Source organism: Lepidothrix coronata, unplaced genomic scaffold, assembly GCF_001604755.1.
Source record: "Lepidothrix coronata isolate B3197 unplaced genomic scaffold, Lepidothrix_coronata-1.0 Scaffold43, whole genome shotgun sequence".
Classification (NCBI taxonomy): domain Eukaryota; kingdom Metazoa; phylum Chordata; class Aves; order Passeriformes; family Pipridae; genus Lepidothrix; species Lepidothrix coronata.
Window position 1 is genome coordinate 1305486 of NW_016690223.1, and position 27584 is coordinate 1333069.

At 39.3% G+C, this 27584-nt stretch overlaps 2 protein-coding genes across 3 annotated transcripts in view; one reads left to right on the forward strand and one right to left on the reverse strand.

Annotated features, from left to right (window-relative positions):
• The window catches only part of CUNH14orf159 (chromosome unknown C14orf159 homolog), a 47350-nt gene extending 23698 nt beyond the window's left edge, over nucleotides 1-23652 (reverse strand). The window contains exons 1-3 of one of the 2 annotated variants that reach the window (XM_017813843.1): nucleotides 23503-23652; nucleotides 5372-5447; nucleotides 1992-2103 (exon numbers count right to left, since the gene is read on the reverse strand). In XM_017813843.1, the coding sequence (XP_017669332.1) occupies nucleotides 1992-2094 (103 nt within the window). In that variant the 5' untranslated portion in view covers nucleotides 2095-2103; nucleotides 5372-5447; nucleotides 23503-23652. Of the gene's footprint in view, nucleotides 1-1991; nucleotides 2104-2981; nucleotides 3070-5371; nucleotides 5448-23502 lie in introns of those variants that run through there. The other variant, XM_017813842.1, reaches the window with a different exon arrangement.
• The window catches only part of RPS6KA5 (ribosomal protein S6 kinase A5), an 88869-nt gene continuing 74361 nt past the window's right edge, over nucleotides 13077-27584 (forward strand). Inside the window, exons 1-2 of the mRNA XM_017813835.1 lie at nucleotides 13077-13087; nucleotides 24024-24375. Of these exons, the coding sequence (XP_017669324.1) occupies nucleotides 24312-24375 (64 nt within the window). The 5' untranslated portion in view covers nucleotides 13077-13087; nucleotides 24024-24311. The remainder of the gene's footprint in view (nucleotides 13088-24023; nucleotides 24376-27584) is intronic.

A 27584-nucleotide genomic window follows, 5' to 3' on the forward strand; every position in this document is an offset into this window, starting at 1 on the left:
TGAAAAGTCATTACCATTACTGTCTGATATCAGTCAGGTGAGTAGGAGGCTGCATAGATGCACTCACTTTCTTAAATACTGCATTAACCTGTCATCCAATCTTTAAATCAATGATCTGCCTTCAAAGGCTGTAGGAAATCAGCCAAATCTTACTCTTGACCAAAGCTAACAAAGAAATCCAAAGATAAAACTCCATTCCTGATGGAAAAATGCAAAGCAAAGGCTGAGGTGAGCATGTATTTGTATACTGAATTTGCCCACAAACTGCTCTCTTGGGTGTACTCAGCGCAAAAATTCATTTTATTACTGGCAGAAGTTACTAAATACAGAAAGAGCTTCTTGCTAAACACAGAAAAATATTTTTTGTTAAATAAACATACTAAATTTATCACTGAATAAAACACTACATTTGGTTACCCCTCAACTTCATTCCCTACCATCAATAAGAAATCCACAGGCACTTTCTACTTTGCTAGTGATATTCATGAATTCTTAAAATTATGGTTTTATTCGGTGCATTCAACTCAGACAGTGCTGAATTTAACACACTAGTTATAGCTGACAGACTGAATCTGCAGGAAAATACTGGATAAACTCAGGAAACTTCATTACAACATTTTGAGAATTTTACTGCTGCTCCCAATAGCTACCCTTACTTTTTTTGTATCAATGAAAAAATACTTTTTCCTTCCTTTATCTTGTCACATATTCACTTGCTTTATGGAGCCATCATTATGAATGTATTCACAAGCAACAGTAGTGAAACTGGATGTGCTGATCAACCTGAGCATTAATTCAACACACTCATGTCCTAATTCAGAGAAGTTCAGAAAGAGCTTTTAATTTCTCTAGTGAATGACAATGAGGACAGCAAGAAATAATTGGTTTGCTTGTGCATCATAACAACAACATAACACAATTTTAAGGATTCTGAGAAATTCCAATTACTTAAGTGTTCCAATAGTTCTTTTAGTCTTTGTATAATGAAGCTGTATGCTCAAAAACTCATTTTGTATGTCAACAATACTTTTTTGAAATGTTAGAACCAATACATTTGAACTTACTGCAGCAATACATGCACTTAAAAATTCAGCTGGGGCAAACTCCAGACTATTAACATTATAACATGTTTTTTGTTATTATTTTTCAACTTATGTTCTGATGGAAAAGAAAAACACAATTTCAAGACTCATTATGATCTAGAAAATGACATTTAACATTCTTATATTATAGTAATGCTACTATATAGTAGATCTACTATAATGCTACTATATAGATCAGCTTTGCTGATCAGCTATTTGCACAGTATTTTTAGTTGTTACATTTTAAAGTTGATCAGAACAATGACAGACTTCTCTGCTTCTGTAGAAGTCCAGCTATGAGAAGCAAGACAAAAACTGATCTTCCAGAATGCATTGTTATCTGAGTATAACACTAATTTTTCCCTCCCCCTTATAATTCCCATTCTTGCTGAGTCAGTAATTTCCACCTTTGCAACAAATGAAGCAGAAAACCACTGCTGTAACTATGTATCTCAAATTCTACCCCAAAGCATATCTGATGCCTTAAGTAAAGCAATGTCTCTGTAAAGAACACAGTAGGTCATTCTACACATGTGATAATAACATGAAAAAAAACAGATTCGGTTAAAGATTTGCCAAGTATTTCCTGCATCCATAATTTCTCAGTGACACAACTGGGAGCCGAGGGATTGCAAATGAAGTCCACGTATGTTATTCAGGTATGATGGTGTATTTCCTCTGATGTAGCTTTCTGTCTAAAAACCACTGTCAGGTGTTCACAATGGGATTTCAAAAACACCCAAGAACTTCACATTTTCAATTTAATATTTATCAACTTAACATTTTCTTTTGTTTTATTTTACTGCTTTTGATATTTCTACATTCCTTCACAAACAATAAAAAGAAAACATATAGTTATGAATCTAAAATGGAACCATTTTTGCAGATAGAGCAGTTAGGTTTACTTACCTTCTGCCATGCCTGAAGTATTACTAATACTGAGTCTGTTTAATCGAATTATTCTTCTTAACACATGGGGAAGGAGAGATTTCAAGCCTCTTGTCAAAAGCATCTTTTCATCCTTAACAGAAAGATAATTATAAATTTAAACACAATGCACTTTTTTTTTGACATCTTAAATGTTGATTTTCTGGAGAACTTAGCTTAAGTTTCCTCCTCGTGTTTCACCAAAGCTGTTATCACTGGGAAATATAACTCAAAAGGCAGTTCCAAGTCAAAAGGTTATCTCACTGACATTTTATGGAATCTTTCAATAAATTAGCTGGAGACATGCTTTTTAACATTTCGGATAAAATGCAAAATTTTGCTGGCCTGTAATGTAAGAAACAGACTTCTTTCTTTCCTGATAAATATTCATTTTCTAGAGTATTCAATTTTTCAAAATTCATTGTAACTTTAAAATTCCAAAAGCACAAGCGGATTTACCTACCAAGCTATAATCTGTAATATTATTTTTCTAATCAAAATGCTTTCAGACAATTAGCAAGACAACCTTGCAGTAAAGAGAGAACTATATTCAGAAAATGTCATTGTAGTACATTCCACAGGTATTATGCTTTTCAAATATTAATTATGTAGAAGTGAATACTCCCATGGCTATTCTTCCACTGAGAAAGCAGACATATAGATGTTTAAGTCACTTGTCATACAATCTGGAGTAGGCAAAGAAGTAAGTACCTTAATTACAGGCAATATCTGTCTCTTTTTACATCTTTTAAAGATTTTAAATGTCTTTTTTTCTGCAATCCAGATGAAGTTCAAACACAGTTTTTTTCTCAACTAAACTACTTAATAACTAAAAAGGGTTTATTACATCACTATTAGGAAAAAGTAAGAGTTAAATCAGGGTAAAATAATAACTTGTCTGCTTAAGATTTTAACTTTGGTCACTTTTAGGTAAAGAAACTGAACTATCCTCCAAGTATTCGAATTACCAACCTCCAAGTTTTCCTTTAATTCAGAAGAAGCCATTCTTGATGTCATTCACAAGAAGTAATAAATACAATAGAAGTGGTGCTGCTCTTTTTAAAAGATGCTAGTAAATTAATGTATAATGAGGTGTTACAACCTTCTAGCAAAAGTTAACTTTTCTGTTAAAGGTCCACAGTTTTTGTGTTATACCTATTACAGTACAAAGTTTCACTCTCACGGTGGAGTGGAATATTGTGAAAACTTATACCTCTGAGCAATCATTCCTTAACTAATTTGAAGAGCAGTGATATGTTTTAACTGAAATTGTACTTTCATCCTAGTCAGTCCAAAACTTTCCCAAAGCTTTTCCCAAAGCTTTCAGAATTCAGAGAGGTTAGGTTGGGTATTCTGAAATTTTTATATAACATTGTCAGCCAAAACAAAACACTACGTTTTTTTTTCTGAATTCTAACTTACTACTTTCTAACTCTTCTCTACTTTGCTACTTTACATTATCATTCCGTAAGCTGGACAAAAATAGTCTTCATGATAAAATCACAAACAATTCCAAACACACACTTTAAAGATAACAAGAAATTGGATTTAGAGATGTCACTGAGCACTAATCCAGGTCTGTAAATGTCAGTTTAAGAGATATAATTCTTACTGTAAAGAGAATTTCTAACACCAGTCTGGAATGACTCATTCAAGAGGTTTCAAACTAAATAGAATGATCCTAATAAAAAATTCCAGATGTGTTTGTTAGATTCTTTCAGATCACTTTTCTTTATTTCTGACCATCTTTAAAGCCATCTAAATCATCTATAGGATTGATGGCCTGCTACTGATGAACTACTGGCTTACTTAGACTTGAAAGACAGTCTGAAACTTGGGAAACTAGTTTGGAACAAAAACTGCCTTTAGCTAGGTATTTTGTCACACATGCTCTGTTCTGATCTTGGGAAAGCCTGATTGTCTTCTCATGAAGTATGTGCCCAGTAGCAGAAATGGAAGTACCTACAAGATTTTATCAGCAAACATTTAGGGCCCTGAAAGTTTTTGGCTGATATGACAGCAAGTGGCTAACAAGGTACAGGACTATGAATACCAGTCAAGCCGAAATGTTGGCTGTAGGTACTTTACAGAAGCACTTGGGCCTCTTGCTCCTACCTGAGAATAAACATATATTGTTGATGACTTGTTAGAAAGTGAATAATTTAAACATTAACTTTGTATAAGAGCAGACTGAAACAAAACTCACCTTCCCGCGGTGATTTTATGTAATAATAGGGAAAACCCAATAGGATTAAAATTCTGAGTTATAACTTTAAATCACTCTATTTACTGTATAATGTCTGTAATAGATTACGCTGTTATTCTTGTTTATTATTTGCTAAATTTGGGTAGACAATAAAAACTGCTAGATGTTCGTAATAAAACCTAGCTTTTCCCACATGACTTGCCCAGGAATGGCTGGTTTCTATGCAGTATGCTATTTCTCTATGCTAGGTTTACATTTTTCTATATTTTTATTTCTCTACGTCAGGTTTAGATTCCCCAACCAGCTCTAGAACTTCCTGAAAAATCCTTGCAGCTATCATGACTATGGTGTGTTTGGAATGACTAGGGAGAAGCACCAAGATAACCTGGGTCTTAAAGTATCTTTTCCTCCTTGTGCCATCAGGATGCTTAATGAAGTGTAGAGACTGGCTTCATGGGGGCCCCAAGCAGCACTCTAACTAAACAGCCTGATACAGTGGTTAATCAGTTATCAGAGTCTGTGCCTTGGCAGAGGTTTTACAATTCCTTTAATTTTCTTCTGAGATACTTATAATTATCTGAAACTACCAGTTATCTCATGAGGATATGCGGGATCATGATACAAATAAAGACAACATGCAGGATAAGTGTTAAAAAGGCCTTAAAAGAAAAGATCCTGAGAGCGCATATAAAATGGCTGTTGTGCCTGAGGGTATCCTATGTGTCCCTCCACAAAGGGACCCTAAGATTTGGCTTTCCAGTGTGTTGCCTTTAATGGAATGAACCTCTAAAGCATACCAGATAGAATCCTGGGTAAACAGCATTTGGGAAGCAGGTCGCTTACTGTCTGCATAATGATAAAGTTCATACTTAAAGCACCAGTCTGAAAAAAGACCTTGTTTTCAGTCATGTTGCTCACATCAGACTCACTGACTTACAACATCAACAACCAACATTGTAAAGCTTCATAGCACTGAAGTATTAAGTTTGCTCACGAAGAACCTTTTGGTTCCACATTAGAAACACAGTAAGTGCTTTTCTTTTTAGAGGTTTACATGAAGATAATGTATTTCATGTGTATCTTGAATTTATTTACTGAACTTAAATGAATAAATATTAAAATATATTGCTATTTGAGACATTAAAATGGCACTTACCCACTATTGATTTGTGGACACTACTATATCCTGAGCTGCACTTCCAGATCTTGACAAGGATGATGAAACTTCAAAGCTGGAAAGAGATGAGAATAATGTAAGGAGCTGTATGATCAGACACTGATGGCAGTATGGCTTATGCTAGATCAGTAGTTCAGAATAATGAATCCATTTGTCAGAAGCAATATTGTATTGAAATGACATTAAAAAGATATATATATATATATTCAAGAAAAAACTTTTCTTTGCATTGTAGTGGCAGTCAGGAAGTACAGATATGTACAAGCTTTGGTAAAAGTTCCAAATGGATCTTGAGTATGGCTTTAATAAGTAACATAAAATTGTTGGTTGACATCTTCATTCAGTATATATCTCTGCAGCACCACTCCAGTAAAGTGAATACACACTACCCGATTAATTTGGCCCAGTGGATTTCCAAAATATCCCACTACCCAGACAACAATAATTTTCGGGAAAGCCAGATTTAGAGGGTGAATATTTTTTTATTTGAAATTGTGATCCCTCGTTGCCATGTGAAGCTCTAAGTCATTAAGTATTTCTACATGCTGTTCTCAGAGCCCTAGTTGAGTACAGGTGACTGAGTGTAATAAAGTGCCGATCTTTGCTGAGGTGACTGGAATGGGACTGGTTCTAAGCCTCATCTTCATAACTAATTGTAAAAAATATGCTCTATTTACCCTGAATCCCATAACTCATGAAAGAAAAAAGGCATGTTGAGAGGAATGTTACTTTATCCTGTTAAAACCCTGCTGCTCTCAAGAGGCGTATCCTTGTGTCCTGATTTCAGTCAGGACAGAGTTAATTTTTTCACAGTAGGGGTGATGAGAGGAAGCCATGTGGGTGTGTATAGGTTGCTATTCTGTACCACCCATGTCATCACCAGGGAGTGGAAATATGGGACTCTCGCTGCTGGGATGGAGAGTATGGCTTTGGGTGGAACAACAGCATGGGGACCATTGTTCATTGTTGCCTAGGGTCTTTGGTGGGTATTTTTGCATGTGAATCACCCTATTTTTGTATGTGTTTATTATTAATATTGTTGCTATGCTGTTCATTTTCTTATCTCATTGCTATTTCCATAAATTGTTCTTATCTCAACCTGCGATCCCTGTCTTTTGTGTCTCTCACCAGAGGGAGGGAGTGGGAGTACTTCTTTCTAGTGGGAGTACTAAATTGGGGAATACCATTCCTAAACCATGACACCTTGCCTGTCATAAAACTTAAGAGATTCACAACTTCCTATCTCCAAGCCCTGTATGGAAACAAAGTTAGTTACTGCACATCAAGTTAAGAGTTAAAAATGCAAAGTAATGCTTGGAAAAGTGACCAATACCATCTGCCTTTGCCAAATAACCCGAAACCCAACATGAAGCAAAAAAAATGTAATTCCAGACAGGATTTAGTAAAGAAGCTGCCTTGCCTTTCAGATGACTTGTATGATGGATGGAATAGCCTCTCCGCATGTCCTGGGCTATTTCTTGTTTCCTCCCTTTTCTGTTGACTACAGTGTGCCTTCATCTCTGCAGTTTTTTCTCCCTAAACTCAGACCTCTATCTCCATAACTCCAAGTTGGACTGACCTTCGTAGTACTTCCTTCCTTGGTTTATCTGACTGTGCCCTCAGCAATATGGGAGTTTGGATGCTTTCTCTCCTCTCACTAGCTCTTTTTAATTTATATACTTGATGTATCTCTCAGTTGTACCTTAAGTTCTCAGTTTTCAATCTTAAACGAGCTTTTCCTGTTCCCAGTCTGAGACAAAATAATCTAACTTCAGAAATCATAACACACAATAAATTCACAAATGGTTTCCCAGACTTGTAAGATTTATACTCCTCCGAACCTACCTATACTCACGTGTGTGTGTGTGTGTATGTGTGTACATATACATACATATAAATATGTATATCTCTCCCCTTTTAATATTACAGACAGGCTTGGCTTAAGCATATTTTTTCTAATTATTTTCTCCTTAATTTTTGACAGTGGAACCACCAACTAGCCTTGCAAAGTAATGTATCTTTACATTGAATTGCTGACCGAGCTATAGTTTATAAACCATATTTACAGTCTGCAGAACATAATCTCTTTAGAGAAAAAGAAGGAAGTGCAGTAAGTGAAACATTTTATGTTACCTTAGAGCTTTCAACATGAAAAAGCGAATCTGTAAATTTTGCAGATATTTAAATACGAACATAGATTCGTTACAGGCCCACATTTTAAATTATTCATTACACAAGAAAATGGAAAAATGTCATTTAAGTGTCAGAAAGATTACACTTTGAGATGCAGTGGGTGGGTCCGTACTGCTGTGCTAAACCACACCAGATAAAAATGAATCAAAAAATTACATAATAACACAAAGGATTAAAACATCCTTCAGAAGTGTCAGTGTGATTGCTTCGCCTTTACATGTCAAGTTAATTAATGAAATAAAGCTAAAAACATAGTATTTCTGTGGTTTCAAAAATGGATCACCCAAGAATACACTGCCTGTAAAAAGTACCATCGGTAAAAGTAATAAACAAGTAGGTTTGAAGACTGCAAAGCAGTTAACACCAGTTTCTGGTGTTAGAGACTACAGGCCTGTTTCTCCAGTGATACTGATACACCAATAAGAATATGGTTTAATGCAGTGACTTGCTTGCAAGGAGCCCAAACACTTACGAAATACAGTCTTGCATTGCTTATATCACTTTTGTCCTATTTTCAGTTTAAAGTTTGATAATAAGAATGGGTGGTGGCATGTATGGGTTCATTGGCCAAGAAAGTGCAAGGGTCACTTGCACACTGCTGGGCAGGTTTTTTTAGATATTATCACGCAGATACCTTACACAAAGCTCCTGCCTCATGAACAGAAACAGCAGGGTAACTGAAATATGAGCCAGCCCATGGGCTGCCTTTACTGACACATAATGGAAAGTAATCTAAACTAATTCTAATCTAACAAACGCTTTGTGTACTATGCCTTGCCCTAGTATGAATACGGTTACAGAGACTTGTTAGCGTAAACACACTTTAAATGACCTGCTGTTTAATCATCAAGCTGATCTGAAATTCTGCCAGGAGACTTCTGTGTAAAGCATAGACTTCTCTGAAAATTTAGTCCATTTGATTTTCCAACAGAGTCTCTCAGTTACACTTGTGATCTTTTATTTGAAGAATCAATTAATGATCCTTTTTCTTTGCATCTGCTATGAATCATTTCAAAGCACAGAACTTCTCTGTGTGTCATTCCAAAAGGGGTATGCTTTGTGTATTTTCAGACAGCACTTCATCCAGCAAATTATGATTTAACTTTACATTTGAAATACAGGGAATTTACCTTTGAAGTTTATGTACCTTTGAGGACTGCAAATAGAAATTTAAATTAGCTTCCATTAGTAGTGTTCTGTCTGCTGCTTAAGGCAGCTAGCCTGTACTCAAGATCCTGCAGACTATGTCAGGATGAGAAACTGATAACAGAATCAATGTATCTTTGATACAATCTTGTTTACTTGCAAAAAAGACATACAATGTTTAGTTTCTCTTGGTAAAATAACAGAACAAAAAACAGAAACCCATCACCAGTTTCAAAGCAGCCCTTTCAGAGAATCCTGCATGTTAGTGTGACTACTGCACTGGTATTATTCTATACTCAGCTTCTACTCTGGGACAAAATAAATTATTTCTCCGGTGGAGAAATACGGGAAGAGACTACAGAACAGTTCACACCACGGCCCTGCCCTTGCATGGGCACAACCTATGCAAGATCCCAGCAGTTTAAGCTTTTTCATCCTGCAAAGGATTAGGCCTCATGACTTCACACTCCCTTCCAACCCCTTGAATCATATCCTAATACCTACATTCCTGCCTCATCACCTTACAAAAACACATGACCAACAAGTTTTCAAACAGCCACCTCATTTACATGCACCTTCGGTAAGATACGGTACACACCTAAGGACTTCATCGAGATTTAAAACTGCTACTTCCATACCTTTGACTTTGCTGACAGGAATACTCAGCAGCTGCAATAAGAAAAGACAGCAAATGATCCAGCAGAGCTTGTTTTCATATAAGATGACAAGATGTGGTTATTCAACTTCAAGAAATTGAAAAAAAATGTGAGGGCATGAGGGTGGTATTTAAACATAGTTTCCCAATCTACACTGAGTTACAGAAGACCTTTGGAACTTCTCCACAATTCTCTGGGCTTGGTCCAGCTATCAGTTCTCTGTCTCAGCCTCTTCTGGCACTGAGACAGCCCAAGGATACTGGGGGACCTCGCCTGCAGGACATCAGTGCCAACCTCTCCCCTGCCCCTGTGGCAACACTGGCCAGCTGGCAGCACACTGCACAAAGCAGTCAAGGTGATGGGTATTGGCTAGATAAAAATTTCTAAAGTGAGGAAAATTTTTCTTTCCAGTCTTACTCAGGACAAAAGAAAGTGGAAGTCCATAGGACAAAGTAGAGCGACTTGTACTGCTTTGTTGGCAAGGCAGCAGCCACAGGTACTTATTTTGATAAGAATGTATGTTGCCGCCTAGGTTACACCCAGTCACGTCATGCACAGTCACACAGCTGATGGGGTGCTCATTCCTTCCAAGGAATTCCATCTGGAGGTAAGCAGGTAAGTGATGTTGTGCTATCTACACACCATAAAAATAGTACCATGCTCCTAAAAGTGTGTCATGTTTTCCTGTCAAATTATTCAGGCTACCTCCATGATTATGCCATTTCTTTTGGGCTCACATCTGCCAGCAGGTGCTAGTCACTGCACCCATCACCATTCACCAAGCAATTCTTTTTGGCTATGGCCACTAAAGAAATTATTGCAGCCTTTGTATTTACGCAGTTACAGTCCTTGAAATGTGTCTCAGTAGGTTGTGTCTGGGGAACCTCCAGTGAATTGGACCTTTCCAAACACTACCAAGAACAAACATCTCTGCTTCCACACATACCTGGGATGAAGAGATAATGACTTTTGTTGTTCCATTGCTTCCTTCAGCTCTTAGACCAAGAAGTACCGTGAACAGCTCAAAAGGACTGAGCATAATTTTCCTGATGAGCCTCCTGGCTTAAGCAGTGCTATTTGGCTAATAAGGTGAATTAGTGGCAGGATCTGCAAGAATACCTCAGTGCAACTTCCAGAAGTGGGTGTAGGTAAATTCTGTTAGCAACTCTGCTATGTAATAGCAAATGTTATGCATTTGGACTGCTATTTTGTCTTGGAGCATCCACACTGCCCATGTAATAAATGTTAATCTGCATGAAGTATATCTGGACAGCTTTGTTCTGCAGCAACCATTCCAACTTGAAAGGCTCCAAGATATGGACAAGTTATGGCTGCATTACTATGTTTTCATTACTACATACCTGACAACTATGGTATTTTACAGCAATTAAATGTCACGATGACTCGGGAACTGCCCTTGATGGTCTGTTTGGTGCAGCCAGGCACCTGCAGGCACATTTGCACTCTATCTGCAAGAGCTCTGGGCCTGTTTGACCATCACTGAGTAGAGCAGCACGATGAAAAGCGGTTTTGAATTGAGGGAAAGGATATGGGCCCTTTTTGAATTATCCTGGACAGCCTGATCCTGCATAATGTGGGGGTTCCGATGCAGTCAGTCTGTCTCAGTACCCTCAGAGTGTCACCACTGGTGCTAGCAGCACCATGGCTGTGCAGCAAGGGCAAGGGAGCAGTTCAGGGGCTCTGCTAGGCTTGGGTCCTTGCATAGGTCAGACAAAGAACTTCTCATCTAAGTTTCTGGATACAGACTAGATCAGGTATTGGTTTACTAAATGCTGTCACTCTGTAGCCATTCAGTGCCTTATATAATTATATACAATATATCACTGTGATCCATGCATTTACAAGGACAGAGTGAATATCTCAAACCGCTGCACTCATGAGCAGTAGCAGCAAAGAACTCAAGATGTTGAAAAAACACACGCTCAAAGAACTAATCCTGAACTTTTACTGCTTTTCCCTGTGTTCCATGGGTAGAGTAAGACCTGTATGTCTATCACCCTCAAACCTTTTATCACCATTAAAACATTTTTTTAAAGAACAGTTTGGTGTTAAAAGATGACTCATAATGCTGCAGCGTTAGTTAGTTCACTCGAAAGAAATGTTAATGTCGTAATTTTGATTTTCATTACCAAACAATAAGAAAGTAAGGGTTGGAAATGTCTTACACATTTGCCACCCCATTTTATATTTTTAAAATATAAATAAGCTACAGTGATTGGTATATCTTGGTGTGCTCAAATTCAAGAGTTGAGCCCATATTTTGTATAGAAGCCTCACAGAACAAAAAATTTAAGCTCTTCCTACTATTCTTTTTTAGAGTTTTATTCCCAGATATGGTAGAAGTAGTATGCATAAAACCTTGCCTCAGAGCTTACAGTCTAAGGACTCAAACCTATAGTACTTCTATGAATATAAGTAACAGAGAAAAGTAGATAATTAGTCCTATTGAGTTCAAGGACAGATGAAGTGCTTAAAGATTTGCTATATTGTACTTTGGCTGCATAAGTGTTTGTGTACAAGCCATATACTATATGCAGACCTACGTACAGAAAGATGTGACAGAAAACTTAGCACAAAGACAGAAAAAAATATAAGCAATACACATGCTTTTTATAAACACGTGTACGGAACAAGCTAACAACCTTGATATAAAATAAGTTATAACTAGTACTGATGAACCACACACTTTGGAAAAAAGTTGTAGCTCTGGTTTTGTGTGTTTAGCAGCTATTGATCCTTTTTCCTGGTTTCTGTATACATGACACTCAGGCAATTTTAATAATGTACCTTAAAACTCCATATCCCACATTTGGTATTTGATAGGACAAGGGGTAGTGTCTTTAAACTGAGAGAGAGTAGGGTTAGGTTAGATATTAGGAAGAAATTCTTTCCTGAGAGGGCAGTGTGGTGAGGCACTGACACAGGTTGCCCAGAAGAGTTGTGGCTGCCCCACCTCTGGAAGTGTTCAAGGTTGGGTTAGATGGGACTTTGAGCAACCTGGTCTAGTGGAAGGTGTTCCTATCTATGGAGAGGGATTGGAACTAGATGATCTTTAGGGTCCCTTCCAACCCAAACAGTTCTAAGATATTTCTCTTATTTGAGGTGCTTTAGGAGCAACCATTTTTGTTCTTGGATTTTTTTTCACATAACTCATTAAATATCTGAAGTATGGAGAGTGTTCTAAGTTTTGCTTTATTTTGTTTTCAAATAGGAAAAGACTCTTGGCTTGTTTGAGCAATAGCTTTTGATCTGGCTGAATTTTCCTCCTTCTCTAAAACAGATTTTCAATTTACATTACATCATAGTGCCTGAACAGTTTCATATTATCATTAGTATATGCATAAAATCCACATAATTAAAAATATTATTAAAACAGTATTCTTCAGAAGATAGAATTAAAGCTACATAAAGCCCCGTATCCTAACTTTGACAGTGATCAATAATGCATACCTAAGAAAGAGCTCAGCAGCAGAGAAAACATTGACAAAATCTAGCTGGTTTATCCTTCCAGCATTTCACGACCTCTGGTACAGAACCTTTGAAGCTAAAGGTGATTTCTGTCTGTAGAAGTTAACATAAAAACTGATAGCCAAGTGGACTTTATCCCATATAACTCCAGTTTGCAGCATATCATACAGATTCCAGTAGCTACCTCCTAAATTAATTTACTTGGAAAACTGTCTAGATGCAAATGCTAAGAATTTTGCATGGATTCTTTCCAGTTCCAAAGCCAATATATTTAAAAGTAACTAAACTATCCTTATATTAGAATGCAATCTACAAATTCCTTTAATCCTAATCCCATAAATACATTTCCTCTTGAGACAAGCCTCTTACAAGGGTGTTCCAAATAAAGTTAATTAGCTATTTCCAGCAATATCTTCTCCCAAAAAAGGGTCAGACTACACCGTATATGCAGTGAAAAAAGACAAGACAGATTAAAAGCACTCAGCAGCCTGCATTAACGTGCTCCAAGTGTAAATGTATCATTAAAATAGAGCATTCACATTTGCAAAAACTGAACTCAGAAAAGCTGTGGGGTTTGTCTCCAAAAGATTAGTCAAATGTATGGGGTTTTCATTGTGGAAGAAAGGGACCAGTGAATTTGGTTCAAACCCAGGCCTATTTACCTAGTTTCTCTTCTAATATAATTAGTATGAAGGTGCATTTTTGGGACCATCTAGAATTTTGAAAATGGAGTATTTAGGATCAGCATTTCTGAATGGAAAAAGAATAAATCTACAAAACTGATAATTGTTCAGCTACTTGGAAATAAAACCACACAAAAATCATATAGAGCAAGGTATGTTGTATGATACATTGCTATATCATAACTATCAGGGAGTATTTTTAATAATATGCAAAGATAGAAGAACATTTTAATTTGAATACAGGATTGAGGTGTTTCTCATTACACATTGAAGAGAGAGAATTTTGATCAGTTAAAAGGAAGATGAATAGGCATCAGTTACTAGAAACTGCTATGATTTCCAGTCAGACTGATGGAGCAGTAGAAGACTGCTATTAAAAAAAATAGTTACTACTACTAAAACATTTGAAGAGATGATGGTAGCTACTGACTTTAAAACTCCATTCTCTACTGACAGATTTCCCTAATGGAAATTTGTTCTCTATTCTCATACTACTTGTCTTTGTAAATTAACTGACTTTGACTAGAAAGTTTGGTATACAAGGCTAATTTTTAATCTATTAGGCACTTCAAACTGCAGATATATGAGATATACAATCATTGTGTTCATGGGAAAATTGTCAGAAATAATGTAAGTTTACTGGAGTATGAAAATATAAGGCTGGAAAGAAGTGAGACTTTCTTGTTTGACATCAAAGATATAGTTTGCCAGAAGGGATGTAAAAAAATATGAAACCATATATAAAAATAAGGAAATCTGTGTCCTTTGCATCAAATAATAAAAATGCTTCCCCCCCCCTTTAGTGGAAAGTTTAAAAACCAAGCATTCTGAGTAGATCCAGCTTCAGTTTGGAAAATATTACACAATATTTTCCACTCCTTTTGAAGAAGGAAAATATTGCAATCAGTACTTGGTTTCAAATTCTAGGCAAAAAAAAAAAGTGTGTACATATATATAATATATATGCATTCATTCCATGGTTGATCACATAAAACAAAGTGTTCTCAGTTAAAGAGAGTTATTTCAAGACTGTATAAAATCAACAAAATAAAAGACAGTCCAAACTGAGTATCTTATAGTTCAAAGGATAGAATGATCTGTATGTGACTTTTCCATGGTTACTAAGTATACAAAAGAAAATATGTGAAACAAAGTGCACATAAGTGGGCATTGTGTAGGATATAATCTACGTATATTAAAAATAGCTAAGAATATTAACAGAAATGCATTTAACTTAGTGATCTTGGTTCATGAGCTCTGTAGAAGTCAAGTATCTCAAATGTCTTTCCTAAAAATAAACAGGAATAGAGAGGATACCAAGCTTATGGATCGCTCATTTTGTGCCTGATAAACACGTATTTCTGGTGAACAACCAATTTCTGACCTTTATAGTAACTATCAGCCTCAGAGAAAAAGTCAAAGTTTTCCCAGTTTTCAGTTGTGTTCTAAGGGCTTTCATCACAGCACATTAACAAGAAATTCTGGGGGGCACTTGTTCGTTCTGAGTCTGTATCTTGCTCAGCACAAAGGATTGCCCATCTACAGCAAGGGCTCTTCAGCACTACTGCATGTAATCCCTTACCTGCACTGAACACTTGTCCTTTTGGTAAAGCTGTATGTTTTCAATTAGAGATTAAAACTTTTGCTGAAAATAGCCTCAATACCACATAAAATAACACTTAGAATTAATTCATTAGATCTTTTTGTAATAAATCAGAATACATTTGTTGCTTCTTTGAAATGACTTATGAATATTGTAGGTGACTTGACTGTCGGGATACTTATTGCATGAATATGTGGACTTAATAGGTAGATATAAGACAAGCAAATAACCAAGAAAGAGAAGAGAGAAGCCTCTCCAAAGTAAATAACAAAAGATTAGCAAGGAACACTCTAAAAAAATGGGACGGTATGGTTATTAATAAGAAAGATAGACAGGCTTTCTTTAAATGTTTTGATTTTACTGTTATTCTAGACAAGGCTCTGTTTTAATAAGAGTATATGATTTCTATATTAGTCACTTTTAGGAATCTCAACAGGAATAAAGTTTACAAAACAGAACAATCAGATCAATAGGGCCAAACCAGACTAAACTGTAGCCCAAAGCTTCAACTATATAAGAGGCTGCACTGTGAACATTCAACCTAGACAGGTGAAAACACTAAAAGGAAGAGACAAGTGACGATGCGAGATGCACAGCGCCACCTTCAATTGTGACAATAACATCCTTAACTCTGCTGCTGCTACTGTGGCAGAGGCAGGGAGTGGGGGGAAGGCTGCTCTCCTGGGGTGTGTGGGTGGAGTGAGAAGGCATTTACTTCTGCAGAGAAAGAGAGGCACTGGGAAGATCAGGCAACTGTTGTCTTAGGAGAGGGCATGACTACTTCTACATGGCCTATCCGAAGTCAGAAAGGGTACATAAAAGGCTACAGAAAACGTGGTTCTGGCCTGCCTTCAAACACAAGATTAAAAAAGGGATTAACACTCACTGTTTGTCAAAAGCAGTGAGGGACTCATATTTTTTCAGAAATCCCCTTCATCTCCTCTCTTTATATCCATCAAAGGATAGTGCTCCAGTACTGCAGTGGGTTCATGTCCAACCCCAAATGATTTATAATTCTGTTGTTTTGGTACTTGCTATCCAAAAGTAATTATTTTGTCTTACGTATAAACCAAACCAGTACCTCACGCCTGTCCACTGTCTTCAATCACATAGTTTTCTAAAGACAAATACTGTCTCACAGTGGAACAGTTTAACCAATTTTTTATCTAAAGACTTATGGCAAGCATCTCACAACTCACTACCCCCAAAACAAAATGCTTCTGTGGGAAGACATTGTAAGGCCACATTGTAGATACACGTTACTGTGCCGGTTCTGGCTGAGGTAGAGTTAATTTTCTTCACAGTGGCTGATATGGGGCTGTGTTTTGGATTTGGCTGAACACAGTTATGATAATAGAGACGTTTTTGTTATTGGGCTTACACAGAGCCAGGGCCTTTTCTGCTTTTCGTAGAAGCTGGGGCTGCATGGGAACTTGGGAGGAGACACAGCTGGGACAGCTGACCCAAACTGACCAAAGGGATATTCCAGGCCAGATGACATCATGCCCAGTATATAAAGTGGGAAGAAGAAGGAAGAAGAGGGGACATTTGGAGTGATGGTGTTTGTCTTCCCAAGTAACTGTTACACATGATGGGGCCCTGCTCTTCTGGACATGGCTGAACACCTGCCTGCCCATGGGAAACTGTAAATTAATTCCTTGTTTTTCTTTGCTTGCATGTGCAGCATTTGCTTTCCCAATTAAACTGTCTCAACCCACAAGTTTTCTGGCTTTTACCCTTCCAACTCTCTCCCCAATCCCACTGGTAGGGGAGTGAGTGAGCGATTGTGTAGGGCTTGGCTGCTGGCTGGGGATAAAGCAAGACTGTTACTCAGAGAACAAGCAATATCACTGCTTATTACAAGTAATTCTAAGAATTTGTGGGGTTTCCCTCATTTGACTTCCTATTTGAAGGTGCATCTCACAAGAGTTGCAGGGAGGCAACACTCAGTCCAATGAGAAGCAAATAATTTACAACAGAATTTCTGCAATTACACGGTGGGTTTGGTAGAATAAAATCTGGTTGAACAGGAATATGTTCTTTTGAAAATGGAGGGAGATGTGGTACTGGTGTAAATCTTTATAAAATACCAGAAAATGCTGGAAGGTGAGGGATTTGAAGTACCTCAGTGTTAATGGAGTTATTTACAATGTCAATAATCTGCACTGCTGTCATGTTCCCCATCAATACAGTAACAAGCAGTCACAACAGAAAAGTAAGTTTGAATATAACATGCTGTAAGGAGGAAGATGCCAAACCTCACTCTTAGCCAGATTTAATAAAGGACAGCCAAAGGAAAAATGCTTAATGGGACATTTCTTTACATAGAAGTCTAACACTTCAGAGAAAATGCAAATCCTAAGGAATTTACAAAAGGAGTGTAAAATGCCTTCTGGCCAACTGGGGTTTGATACCCTCTTGAAAGACTGTCACAGCAAACACTTTATATTAGAAAAGAGGTGTATTGGAACCGAGTGTTCTAACATTTAAATAACCTAGGTTTCCCCTAGAAGCACTCTGCCTAAGAAAAATGAAATAAATGAGACCATGCATGGATTACTGAAAGAACTGTAACTGCTTGGTGCATAACCTCTATATACAGCAGGTTATCTACAGCAAATATTTTACTGGATATTTTGAAGTGGGGTGGGCTAGTGCTTCACATTCTGGGTTCGCCTATGAAATAGGGGCAGATGCAACATAAGCATGGAGGAGATAAAAGGTAACAATTCTTCACTCTCTTTTGTAACTAAATCATTATGGGTCATCAGATGAAAGCAGCAAATGGCAAAGTCAAAGCAAAAAAATGGAGGTCTTTACTCAGGGACTGCATTGTCAAACCAAACAAAACCACAGACTGTCGTGACACTACACAGCTGCTCTTGGCAAGCGCTGGAGACAGGATGCTAAGCTAGAGATACCCTAGTTTGTATCCTGTATCTAAATAAATCAGTATGGGATGAAGCATTTAAGAAAAATATTAATGAAATGACAGAATTGCTCGTAACAGGTACCAGTTACCTGTTAGCTCTAGTTCCAAGTCATACAGTTTACAGTGCTAGTGTCAATTAGGCAAGTAAAGTTAAAAATCCCCATTTTTTTTAGATGTATTGAAAAATTGTAATCTACCATTATAGCTTTTACTACCTGATTTTCACAGTAGTATTTTATATCTAGGCCATGTTCATGCAAACATGTTTATCTACTGTTTCTATAATCCATTTTAATTTCTTTTTATTCTTTAAAACTAAGGACAATCTTTCAAATCTTTCATCAAAACATTTTCCTGGTCCTTCCAAAGGAGTTTTAACACTGCTTATATTAAATCATATTATATTATGTTATATAATATGTTATATTGTATTATGTTATATAATATTACACTATGTTAAGAGGTGCCTTCCAGTCACCTGATACAGTACTTGAAATTAATGGGAGTTTTTTGTACTTCTTTCTGTGAAGATCCAAGTTCTTCTCAAACTCCAGGAGAAACACTAATTGACTCTAGAATATATTTCCCTTAATTTATCCATTTATTTCAGGATTTTCTCTTCTGTTATTTCAATTCATGTGAACATCTTATCTTTTTTAATTTAAAAGAGTAGGTTCAAAGTCAATAATCATACAACTTTTCTCAAGATAAAGGGAAAAGGAACCTGTGCAATACTGTTCATTTCAATAAATCTCTTTTTGGTCTGTGATAATTTAACAGATGCAATATCTTTTAAATATGCCAAGTTGTGGAAATGAACTTATCAGCTTTCATCTACGCTTTTCAAAAAATGTCTTTCTCCCTCCATTTTAAGTGCCACTTCTTTTAACTTATTCTTTTTTTCCATGGGCTCTCTTTAAGAACTACAATGCAGTTTTAAGCTCTGCCATTTAAACACCTTTTCCCTCATGCTATGCTTCCTTCTTTGGGGGTGGAAAGCAGACATAACTTCTGCAACTATCAGAATGTACTCATAGTCTCCACGATGAGTTAAAACTTTTAATTTCATTATCACTAGCTTTCAGATCACCTCGATTAGCTTTTCCTTTCTAAAGTCCACTTCTCCAAAGTTTACAGTAAATTTTCAAAATAGTGAGAATTCACATGTGAGTCTTCTGAAAAGGATTTCGGGTTCAAACACACTGCAGTCAGTATAACCGAGGTTTAATGACAACATTATGTAGAACATAAAAACTCTGTGTTTCTTCCAAAAAATTTGAAAAAAAAAAACCAAATTATTGTGAGTGAGGATTAGGATCCAAAAGTCAATTCTTTGTATTAACTAGAAATTTCATCTCTGCCTAGTTTAAGCAGCTTTAGCAGATCAGAAAGTGAAATAAACCCCTATTTCTGTTTTAATAGATAGTGCTGCTTTCTTTCCCCTCTGGACAGTGTGCATTCATTTCCCTTTTCCTCATCAGAAACTGAGTAACATAACAAGTATTTTTATTTTTTTTCTCTTTTATAACTATGTGGATTTTTAACTATTAAGCTTTTGAAAGTGTACAGTAACTGAAGAAAAACTAAACAATCGGTGGAGAAATTAATACTGAAACAGGACCCTAGAATCAGTAACACATCTTCACTTACACGCACTCTTTCAAGAAACGATCCATTTCCTGACAGAGTTGTACCACTTCCGTTAAGAGAATTATTAGTCTTGGATGTTTTGCATAACTTCTCCTTTCATGGTAAAACATTAAGTGGTTTTAGAGAGATAAAATTGTTGGCCAGAGCAGTTTCATACAAAACCCCTTTAAGAGCAAATTTACCTACCCAGTCTACTTTTCTGACAGTTATCAAGCACAAAATGTTCAATTAAAGATTCAGATTAAAAAAAAAAGATAAAAATCAGAGACAATACATGTAAACTAAAAACTAGAACTAATACTGTACTAAAACCTCACACAAAAGCTTCTTGAGGTCATGTCTGGAGGTGAGTCCTTTCCTAAATTCATTTAGTGGTTTCCAAAATTTGATCCTTTTTTTCCCCTGTAGTGTAAATATTCTCCATGGAGTGATTAAGGGGAACATTTTGTATCATCTGGCTTTCCAACATTTGTCCTTTTAAAATAACACCTATTTCTGTAACAATTCAATGACCATAAGAAAGCACCAGATGCCTCCAACTTGAGCTCCATAGAAACTATGATTTTCATATGCAGCTACCCTTCAGAAAGAAAGTAAACCAAATACCTTAAAACTGTGAAGTAGTGACACCCTGCTGCAGCTACAGCACTCATTTTCTTCTTTTTCTCTCTCATTTCCTCTCAGAAGTCTGTACACTGAGCATTTCAATTTCACCTCAGCCCTCAAACCAGCTTAGCACATCACCTCTTTTAGAATCAAAACGAAAATGTAGCGACACTGTTTCTTAAATAAAGTTCAATAATATCTTTCCCTGTGGGTATTTCCCAGCATTTTTTCCTCCTTCTTTTCACAATTAGGAATGGTAAGTAAATACACATATTTTTGAACAGTTGTGTTGTGGGGTAGAGAAGGGACATCTATCTTTAGAACGGTGTTGCTCCATGTTCCCAAACTCAGCACACGCTCAGCCCAAACACGGAACTGTTGGTTGACTGACCTGTCAGGTTGCTCTTATCATGCACAAGAATATGAAAATGCTACTTAAAAATCCCCAAAATATTTACACTACGGAGCAAGAGTAGCTCAGCACCACCCCATAGCTTTTAATAATTTTAACACACAATATTTTTCCTTTTAATATCAGAGGGATAATTTATTGAATGCACATACTGCAAATATTATTTTTTTATTCAGTGTCACAGCACATGTGTAAAAATATTTAAAATGCAAATAACATTTTCAGTCAGTTAAACTGCACTCCGAGCTGCCCTTATAAAAGCACAGTTTACACACCAAGGGTGGTTTTACTCCTCCAAACTATAAGAAATCTCTTACAGACCAGTCTTTACTCTCTGTGGGTCTACAGCCCATCATTGTTCCTGTACTTCCACACGTTGCTTTGGCTGCAGGCTCAAGCCAAATTTCCACCCTTATCTGACTCTGTGACTGCCTGTGTTAGTGATTCAAATGGGACAAAGGCACAATCTGAGTGCTGGCACATGACTACCCATACTTCCAACTGCTGGCATGCTTTCAAGAATATTTTAACACAGGAGAAACTGTTATGTAAAAAATGTGATTTTTTTTTTTTTAATGGAATGACCGTGTTGCCAGTAAATCAGGGGGTCCCTCGGTGATAAAAAAGAACTTTCAGTTCATGCAATGGTACTTTCCAAGCCCAGTTACCTTAAACTGAAATAAACATGGTAATCCCTGTGTCTTGCTACATGCATGATCGGCATGGATCAATGCCCTTGCTTTGAGGTTTTAGGGTTGTTGCCTCATTTTTTAAATCTGTTTTAGCTGAAATTTAAAAGGAGAACAAAGGTTTCAGCCCGAGGCAAATAAGCAGATACAGTCTGTCGAGCTATGAATATCTGAAACCAAGACTAGTAACAACTACTGGATTCAATGCCAGCTCCACTCACACTGAGAGTTAGTAAGGAACAGAGTGGAGTCAGATTTCAGTTTCTCACTTCTGAGGCTGCCAGGGACAGTTAGTCCAAGAGTAGGCTAGTAGAGCCACTGGATGAAATACAGTACTAGTCTCTTTAAAATGTATTATCTGGGACACAGAATAATCAGAAGTGGTTGTTACACTTTGTAAAGAAGTAAATCTGACACTACCCAGTAGTTGCACAAAGGAGCCAACAGTTACGAAGATGGAAAAAATTAACAATTAAGTTCATCAGTTTAGTATTTTCATTATTTTCCCTTTTATAGTTTAATAATATACTGATTTAACACTTCCTTTCTCTGCAATAGTGAGCTTCTAAATCAAGTGATAAAAGCTAGGGAATCAATTATTTTTGAGTTTGAAAACATCTCCTGAGATCAAAGTTTCTATATTTATAGGCTTGATAATAATACTATTGGAAAGGCAGTAACTGGATGGACATTTTCAGTGAAGTTATGTGTGTACCATATGCTACAGAGAGATACCTCAACAGAACAGCTGCAGTGCTTGGTGGAAAACATCTTCAACAGTTTTGCCTGAAATATTATGAAGCCCTTAGATAGTACTTTTAATTTCTGAGAAGAAAACAATCTCAAAAGTGCCCTAAAACCGATGTTTGGTATTTAAACCATTCTGAAGTAGAAAGTGCTTATCAACTTCAATTAGCCCAACTCAATCTCTCCATAGGAAACTGTAGAAATGTGTGTATGTATACATGTACACATATTTTTTTAATATATATATGCGTGTACAAACACAAATATATAATACTGGAATGGGAATAAAGGATTAAAATAAGACATTTTATTTCATTGATCTTTGATGTATCTGAGTTAGACTCTGTGTGAACACTGCTGCTGTACATGACCTGGCATGGCAATTAGCAGCTTGTGGTAAGGATAAAAGCAACGCCATCCAAGAGCAACAAGTCAGAAATTACTGTAAATAAGAAACGGAGAGAAAACTGATTTGTGTTATCTGTCTCAAGGAAATGAGGACAGCTTTAGACATACCAGATTGCCTCCAAAACATAACAGACTGAGAGGCTTAACTGAGGTGAACAGGTCTGATGCGTTTGAACTTGTTACCGAGGGACTCAGAGCCCGTTGTGAACACAGTGTCCCTCTCGCAGCTGAGGGGACCAGCTGAACACGCCACAGGCAGTGCAAGGTGAACCGAGCACAGGGATGTAGCTACCCAGCAACTTCGCCAATCTCACGGCACAACGAGCAACCCCCTCACAGACACCTCCTGAGCTGGCGTAACCAACCAAGCTTTGGGACACCCCAGCGATTGCCAAGGCTGTTTTAACTCCCAGTATACGCGGCCGCTTCAACCTCCCAAGACGGTGGCTCCGCTCGCCGCCCGTTTCCCAGCCCAGGGCCCGGCCGAGAGCGGAGGCGGCGTCAGGCTCGGCCTGGGCGCCTCTTCCGCCGGAGCCCCAGCCCCGCGGTCTCGCCACCCGCGCCCCGAGCGCGGCCCGCACGGCCGGGCTGCGAGCGGACATACCGGGTACGTGCCGCGCTCACGGCCGCAGCTCCCCGGCCCCGCCGCCGCGAGCCGGCACACACCGCCCGTGCGGGGAGGCGGGGGCTCGGCGGGCGGCCGGGGCCCTGCGGGAACCCCCCCGCCGCGGCTGTGCCTCGCTCCTCCCTGCCCCGCCGTATCCCCCGCGGGTACGCCCCGCTCCGCGATCCCGCACGCCCACGCCAGGCCGGAGCCCCGCTGCCCCCCGCCGCCATTGGGAGTGGGTCAGCCCACGGCTGTTCCCGCCCCCGAGTGCGGTGGAGCCGGCCCGTACCGCGAGGAAGGGCTCCACGGCCACTCGCTCAGGTGATTGCCAGCTCCAGCGGTCAGTCAGCGCCCTCCCTTTCCTCCTGGCGGCCCAGCGCCCACCCCCCACGGGGCCGGGGGCCAGCGGGAGCAGCGGGCGGGAATGTTTACAAACAAGCGCCGGGAGTAGAGGCAGTGGGGGGGCCGCCGGGGGGCGGGACCCGCGGTTGGCGCAGCCGCCCAGCCAATGGGCGCTCGCGGCGCTCGGCGGAAGGGCGGGGGCGGCGCGCGCGGAGCGTTCTCTGCCCGGCGGTAGCCGGGGCTCGCGGGCGCGCGCGGCCAATGAGCGCCCGGGCCGGGGAGGGAGGGGGCGCGAGCGCCTGAGCAGGAGCCGCTCCCGCGGCGCCCCCTCCGCCCCCGCCTCCCGCGTCCCTCAGCCTATCCCGGATCGCTCGGCTGCGCTCGGCTCTCCTCGGCTCCGCTCGGCTCGGCTGGGCTCGGCTCCGCTCCCCGCTGTCGGGCGGGGAGGGCGGCCGAAGCCCGGGGGAGGGGAGGCGCAAGGACATGGGCTGGTTCTGAGCGCCGGGGGAGGGAAGCCGTCGTGCGTGTGCCTCCCTAGATTTTAATAACTGTTTGTTGTTGGGTGGTGTGGGTTTGTCTTTTTTTTTTTTTTTTTCCCTCCCCTCCCCGTTTTCCACGCGGCGGAGGGGAGAGCGGCAGCCCCCAGCGCGCCTGCATGGCTCCTGTCGCCCGGAGCGCCGCTGGGAAATAGATCCCGGCTCGGGCCAGGTGACATCGCCCCGGGCCGCGCTCACACTGGCGGGAGCGGCGGGGGCCATGGAGGGACCCTCGGGGGACGCGGAGCTGCCGCTGCTCACGGTGAAGCACGAGCTGAGGAACGGTGAGCGGCGGGCCCGGGGCCGCGCGGGGGCGGGGGGGCCGGGGAAACACTGCTGGGCGGGGGGGTCCCGCGGAGTTGGTTGGGACCAGCAGGGAGATCTCGGTGGGGGCAAAATAAAAGAGATAAGCTGGAAGATATGGGCAGGAGCGTGTGAGATGGGGGCGGGCGGCCTTTTTTTTATTTCTGAAGAAAGTATTGCACTTGGACTTCTGCTGCGTGCCTGGCTCCCCTGTCCCACTTCCCGGTGGGATTTTAAGCTTTTGAAGGAGATAAGGCTTAGCCATTCTCTCTTTAAAACTGTGTGTTTGACTTCTATGGCAGTGTTGGCGGGGCGGTTTGTTCCAGTCCTAAATGATGTCGTTTTATGTGACAGCTTTTCTCTGACCTCGGTGAAATGCCGGAATTGTAGGGAGGGGAATGTGCCAACACGTAATCACAGAGTTATCTGGCTTTTCAGTTTATGAATCTTCGTGTAGCTCCGTAGTTACTTGACGACCCTCTGGAAAAGTAGTTCAACACGTGAAATATATATGACCTTTCAAGATACAACAGAACTGCTCTGCTGTAGATTGTTGTGTTGGGGAAGAGCTTTATTTGTTTTTAATAGGGACTCTGCTTCTCGGAAGTTTCCAGGCAACTTGAACACTGCAGTAAATCTAGATTTTACTGTTAATTTAGAAGTGTGTGTAAAACATAATCAGTATATGTATTCTCTGTATTTATTAACAGTGGAGGTGCTGATGATACTTCATTCCTTTTCTGTCATCTTTTTCTCCATGATGAAGAATGAGCATATGATGCTGTTCACGGCAAAAGTTTGAGACTCAGAGCCGCCCCAGAGGGTTAATGTAGTTGACATTCTCGAATGGGCAGATGTTGAAGGCGGGTGGTGGTGCTGGGTCTCCTCGGTCGCGTTCAGCCTCCTGCCCGCCCTGTCCCCCTATCCTGGGGCTCGGGAGAGCTGTCCCAGAGGAACCCAGCTATCACTGCGGTTTGGGGAAAAAAAAAAAGGCGGTCTTCCTGATAGCTACGCAGAAACCAAAGGGACTGTAGTTTCCTTCTTTCAAGAAGAAGCAAAAGAGCTGGTGGAAAACATAGTTGTCTTGATGAGCGTTGCTCGGTTTAAGTGTGCAGGAGCAAAAGGGGTAACGGGAAAGGAAGTGGGACGCATTTATTCAATGTATTTACCTAGCTATGCCTAGATTTCTTTTATAAAAATTGAGAACACATATCCCTGAGGGATAGTTATTTAGAGATAGTTCGAGTAATAAACATTTGTATAAACTAGACAAAGAGATGTCTAATATAGCATAATAAGCAAGTTTGATTTTGATCCTGATCATAAAGCTTTATAGATCCATGAAGTACCAATGCTCACTTTTAAAAATTCTCGACCTGGTTTGTCTCTTTAAGCTTCTGAAATTCAGTTTAGTAGGATTCAGCTGCTTCTCCCCTTCCTGTTCTCTTGTTATTAAGTGTTTGGAAAACTCTGCTTTCTGAAAAATGCTTTCTAGCAATGACTTGTCTATTTCTGGAGCACCAGGGTGGAGGAGGGAGCTGCTCTATCTTGTACTCCTGGGAGACTCCTACTCCTAAAGGTGTCAATAATGTCATTGCTATGCAAGAGGTACAAAGATACTGTTTCAGAACTTGCCTCTATACAATGCAAAGAGATACGATAATTTGAAAAGTTGCAGTCAGCTTCTGTTGATACAGAAATATATAAATCTGTAGGATACTCTGGATATTTAAGGGTGTTTTTGTACTGGGTCTGGTTGTGTGGATGCCTAGCTGCTGGCTAGGGTCAACCCACCACAGCTTTAAAATGTGCAGCATGATTATTTGATTTTGCTTCGTTTTGGGAAAGAGGGTGAGAGGACATGTAAGAACTAAAATTTGCAGACAGTGGATCTTTGTCGTTCTAAATGCTGTAGTTGTATATCATGAATATCCTTTAATGTGCAATTTGTTTAGACTGTAGTGTTCCCCTCATTTCTGTGTTCTTTCTTTGATGGTGCTGTCTCTGTGACTTACTGAATAATTTAGAATTACGTATTAAAAGTAGCTGCCAGTTGGCAGATCAAGAAGAGATTGGTCTCCACAGTTATTTGAAAGAAGGTACTATTATGATAGAAATAGTGGCTTCTTTGAGAAGGGAGTGTCTTATTTTCATATTGTAGGAGTTGTTGCTTGAACTCCATGATAACAAACTTTCTAATTCAAATCAACTAATATTTTGTATTTGTAATTAATAATGGTCTTGGGATTGCTCTAAAAATATTAAATGATTTAGGGGCAGGCATTGATTATGGTCACATGAGTATACCATAGAACTAGAATTTAAGGTGAAATGAGTATCTTAAAGAATGCAACTGAGGATTTTTGTTACCTTCAAGCAAATATGGTGGCATATGAAAGTGCACAGTTAGAGCCTGTGCAGTGCTGTTTCTACACAACTCCCAGCTGATTATCATACCATGGTTTGACTTCTTTTAAACTTTGACTTTGAAATTACAGTGCTGGCTTTGATATGTAGGGTCAAGTTTAATTTTAGCTCTATATCTCATGGTCTTAGAGCCCTGGAACTCATCTGTTGTGTGACCAAAAAGTAATTACTGAAAAAACATCACTTGATAGGCATGTAGATTGGGTCTGTGATAGGGAAGGAACTGTGGTGCGTAACACTTGACTGCCTCTGTGGTGCCATGTGATGTGCTGGATTACAAATACTGGGCACTGCTCTGTGTATATATATATGTGTATTATTTTGATGATGAAAAGAATTGGAATGCCCCTTTGCTGCTGGGAAAACTAGGTGTGTATGTATTTCAATGGTTGTTCCTTCAGTCGGATATTTTACAGATTAGACACAGTAGTGACTTTTAGGACACATTTCATTCAATAATTATTTTCTCCCAATATATTTAGCAATTTTTTTTTCTGTTCCTGACACCAAAGCATTTCTATCTGGATAGAAACCTCACAATTTAGCCACTTCAGAATAGTTACCATCTTTCTTTTCTCATTTTGGGAAGGAAAATGAGTTTTTGGGGAAAGTGGAATCACCATCTCTTTTCAGGAAGTAGAAACAAATATGCCAAAGTTCAAATAGTAGGAAGTGGTGACTGCCTCTGATTCTTACTGAAGCTCTCCACTGAAAATAATAAGAAAACGAAATTTTCTCTAGCATCAGTTTCTGGAATCTTGTA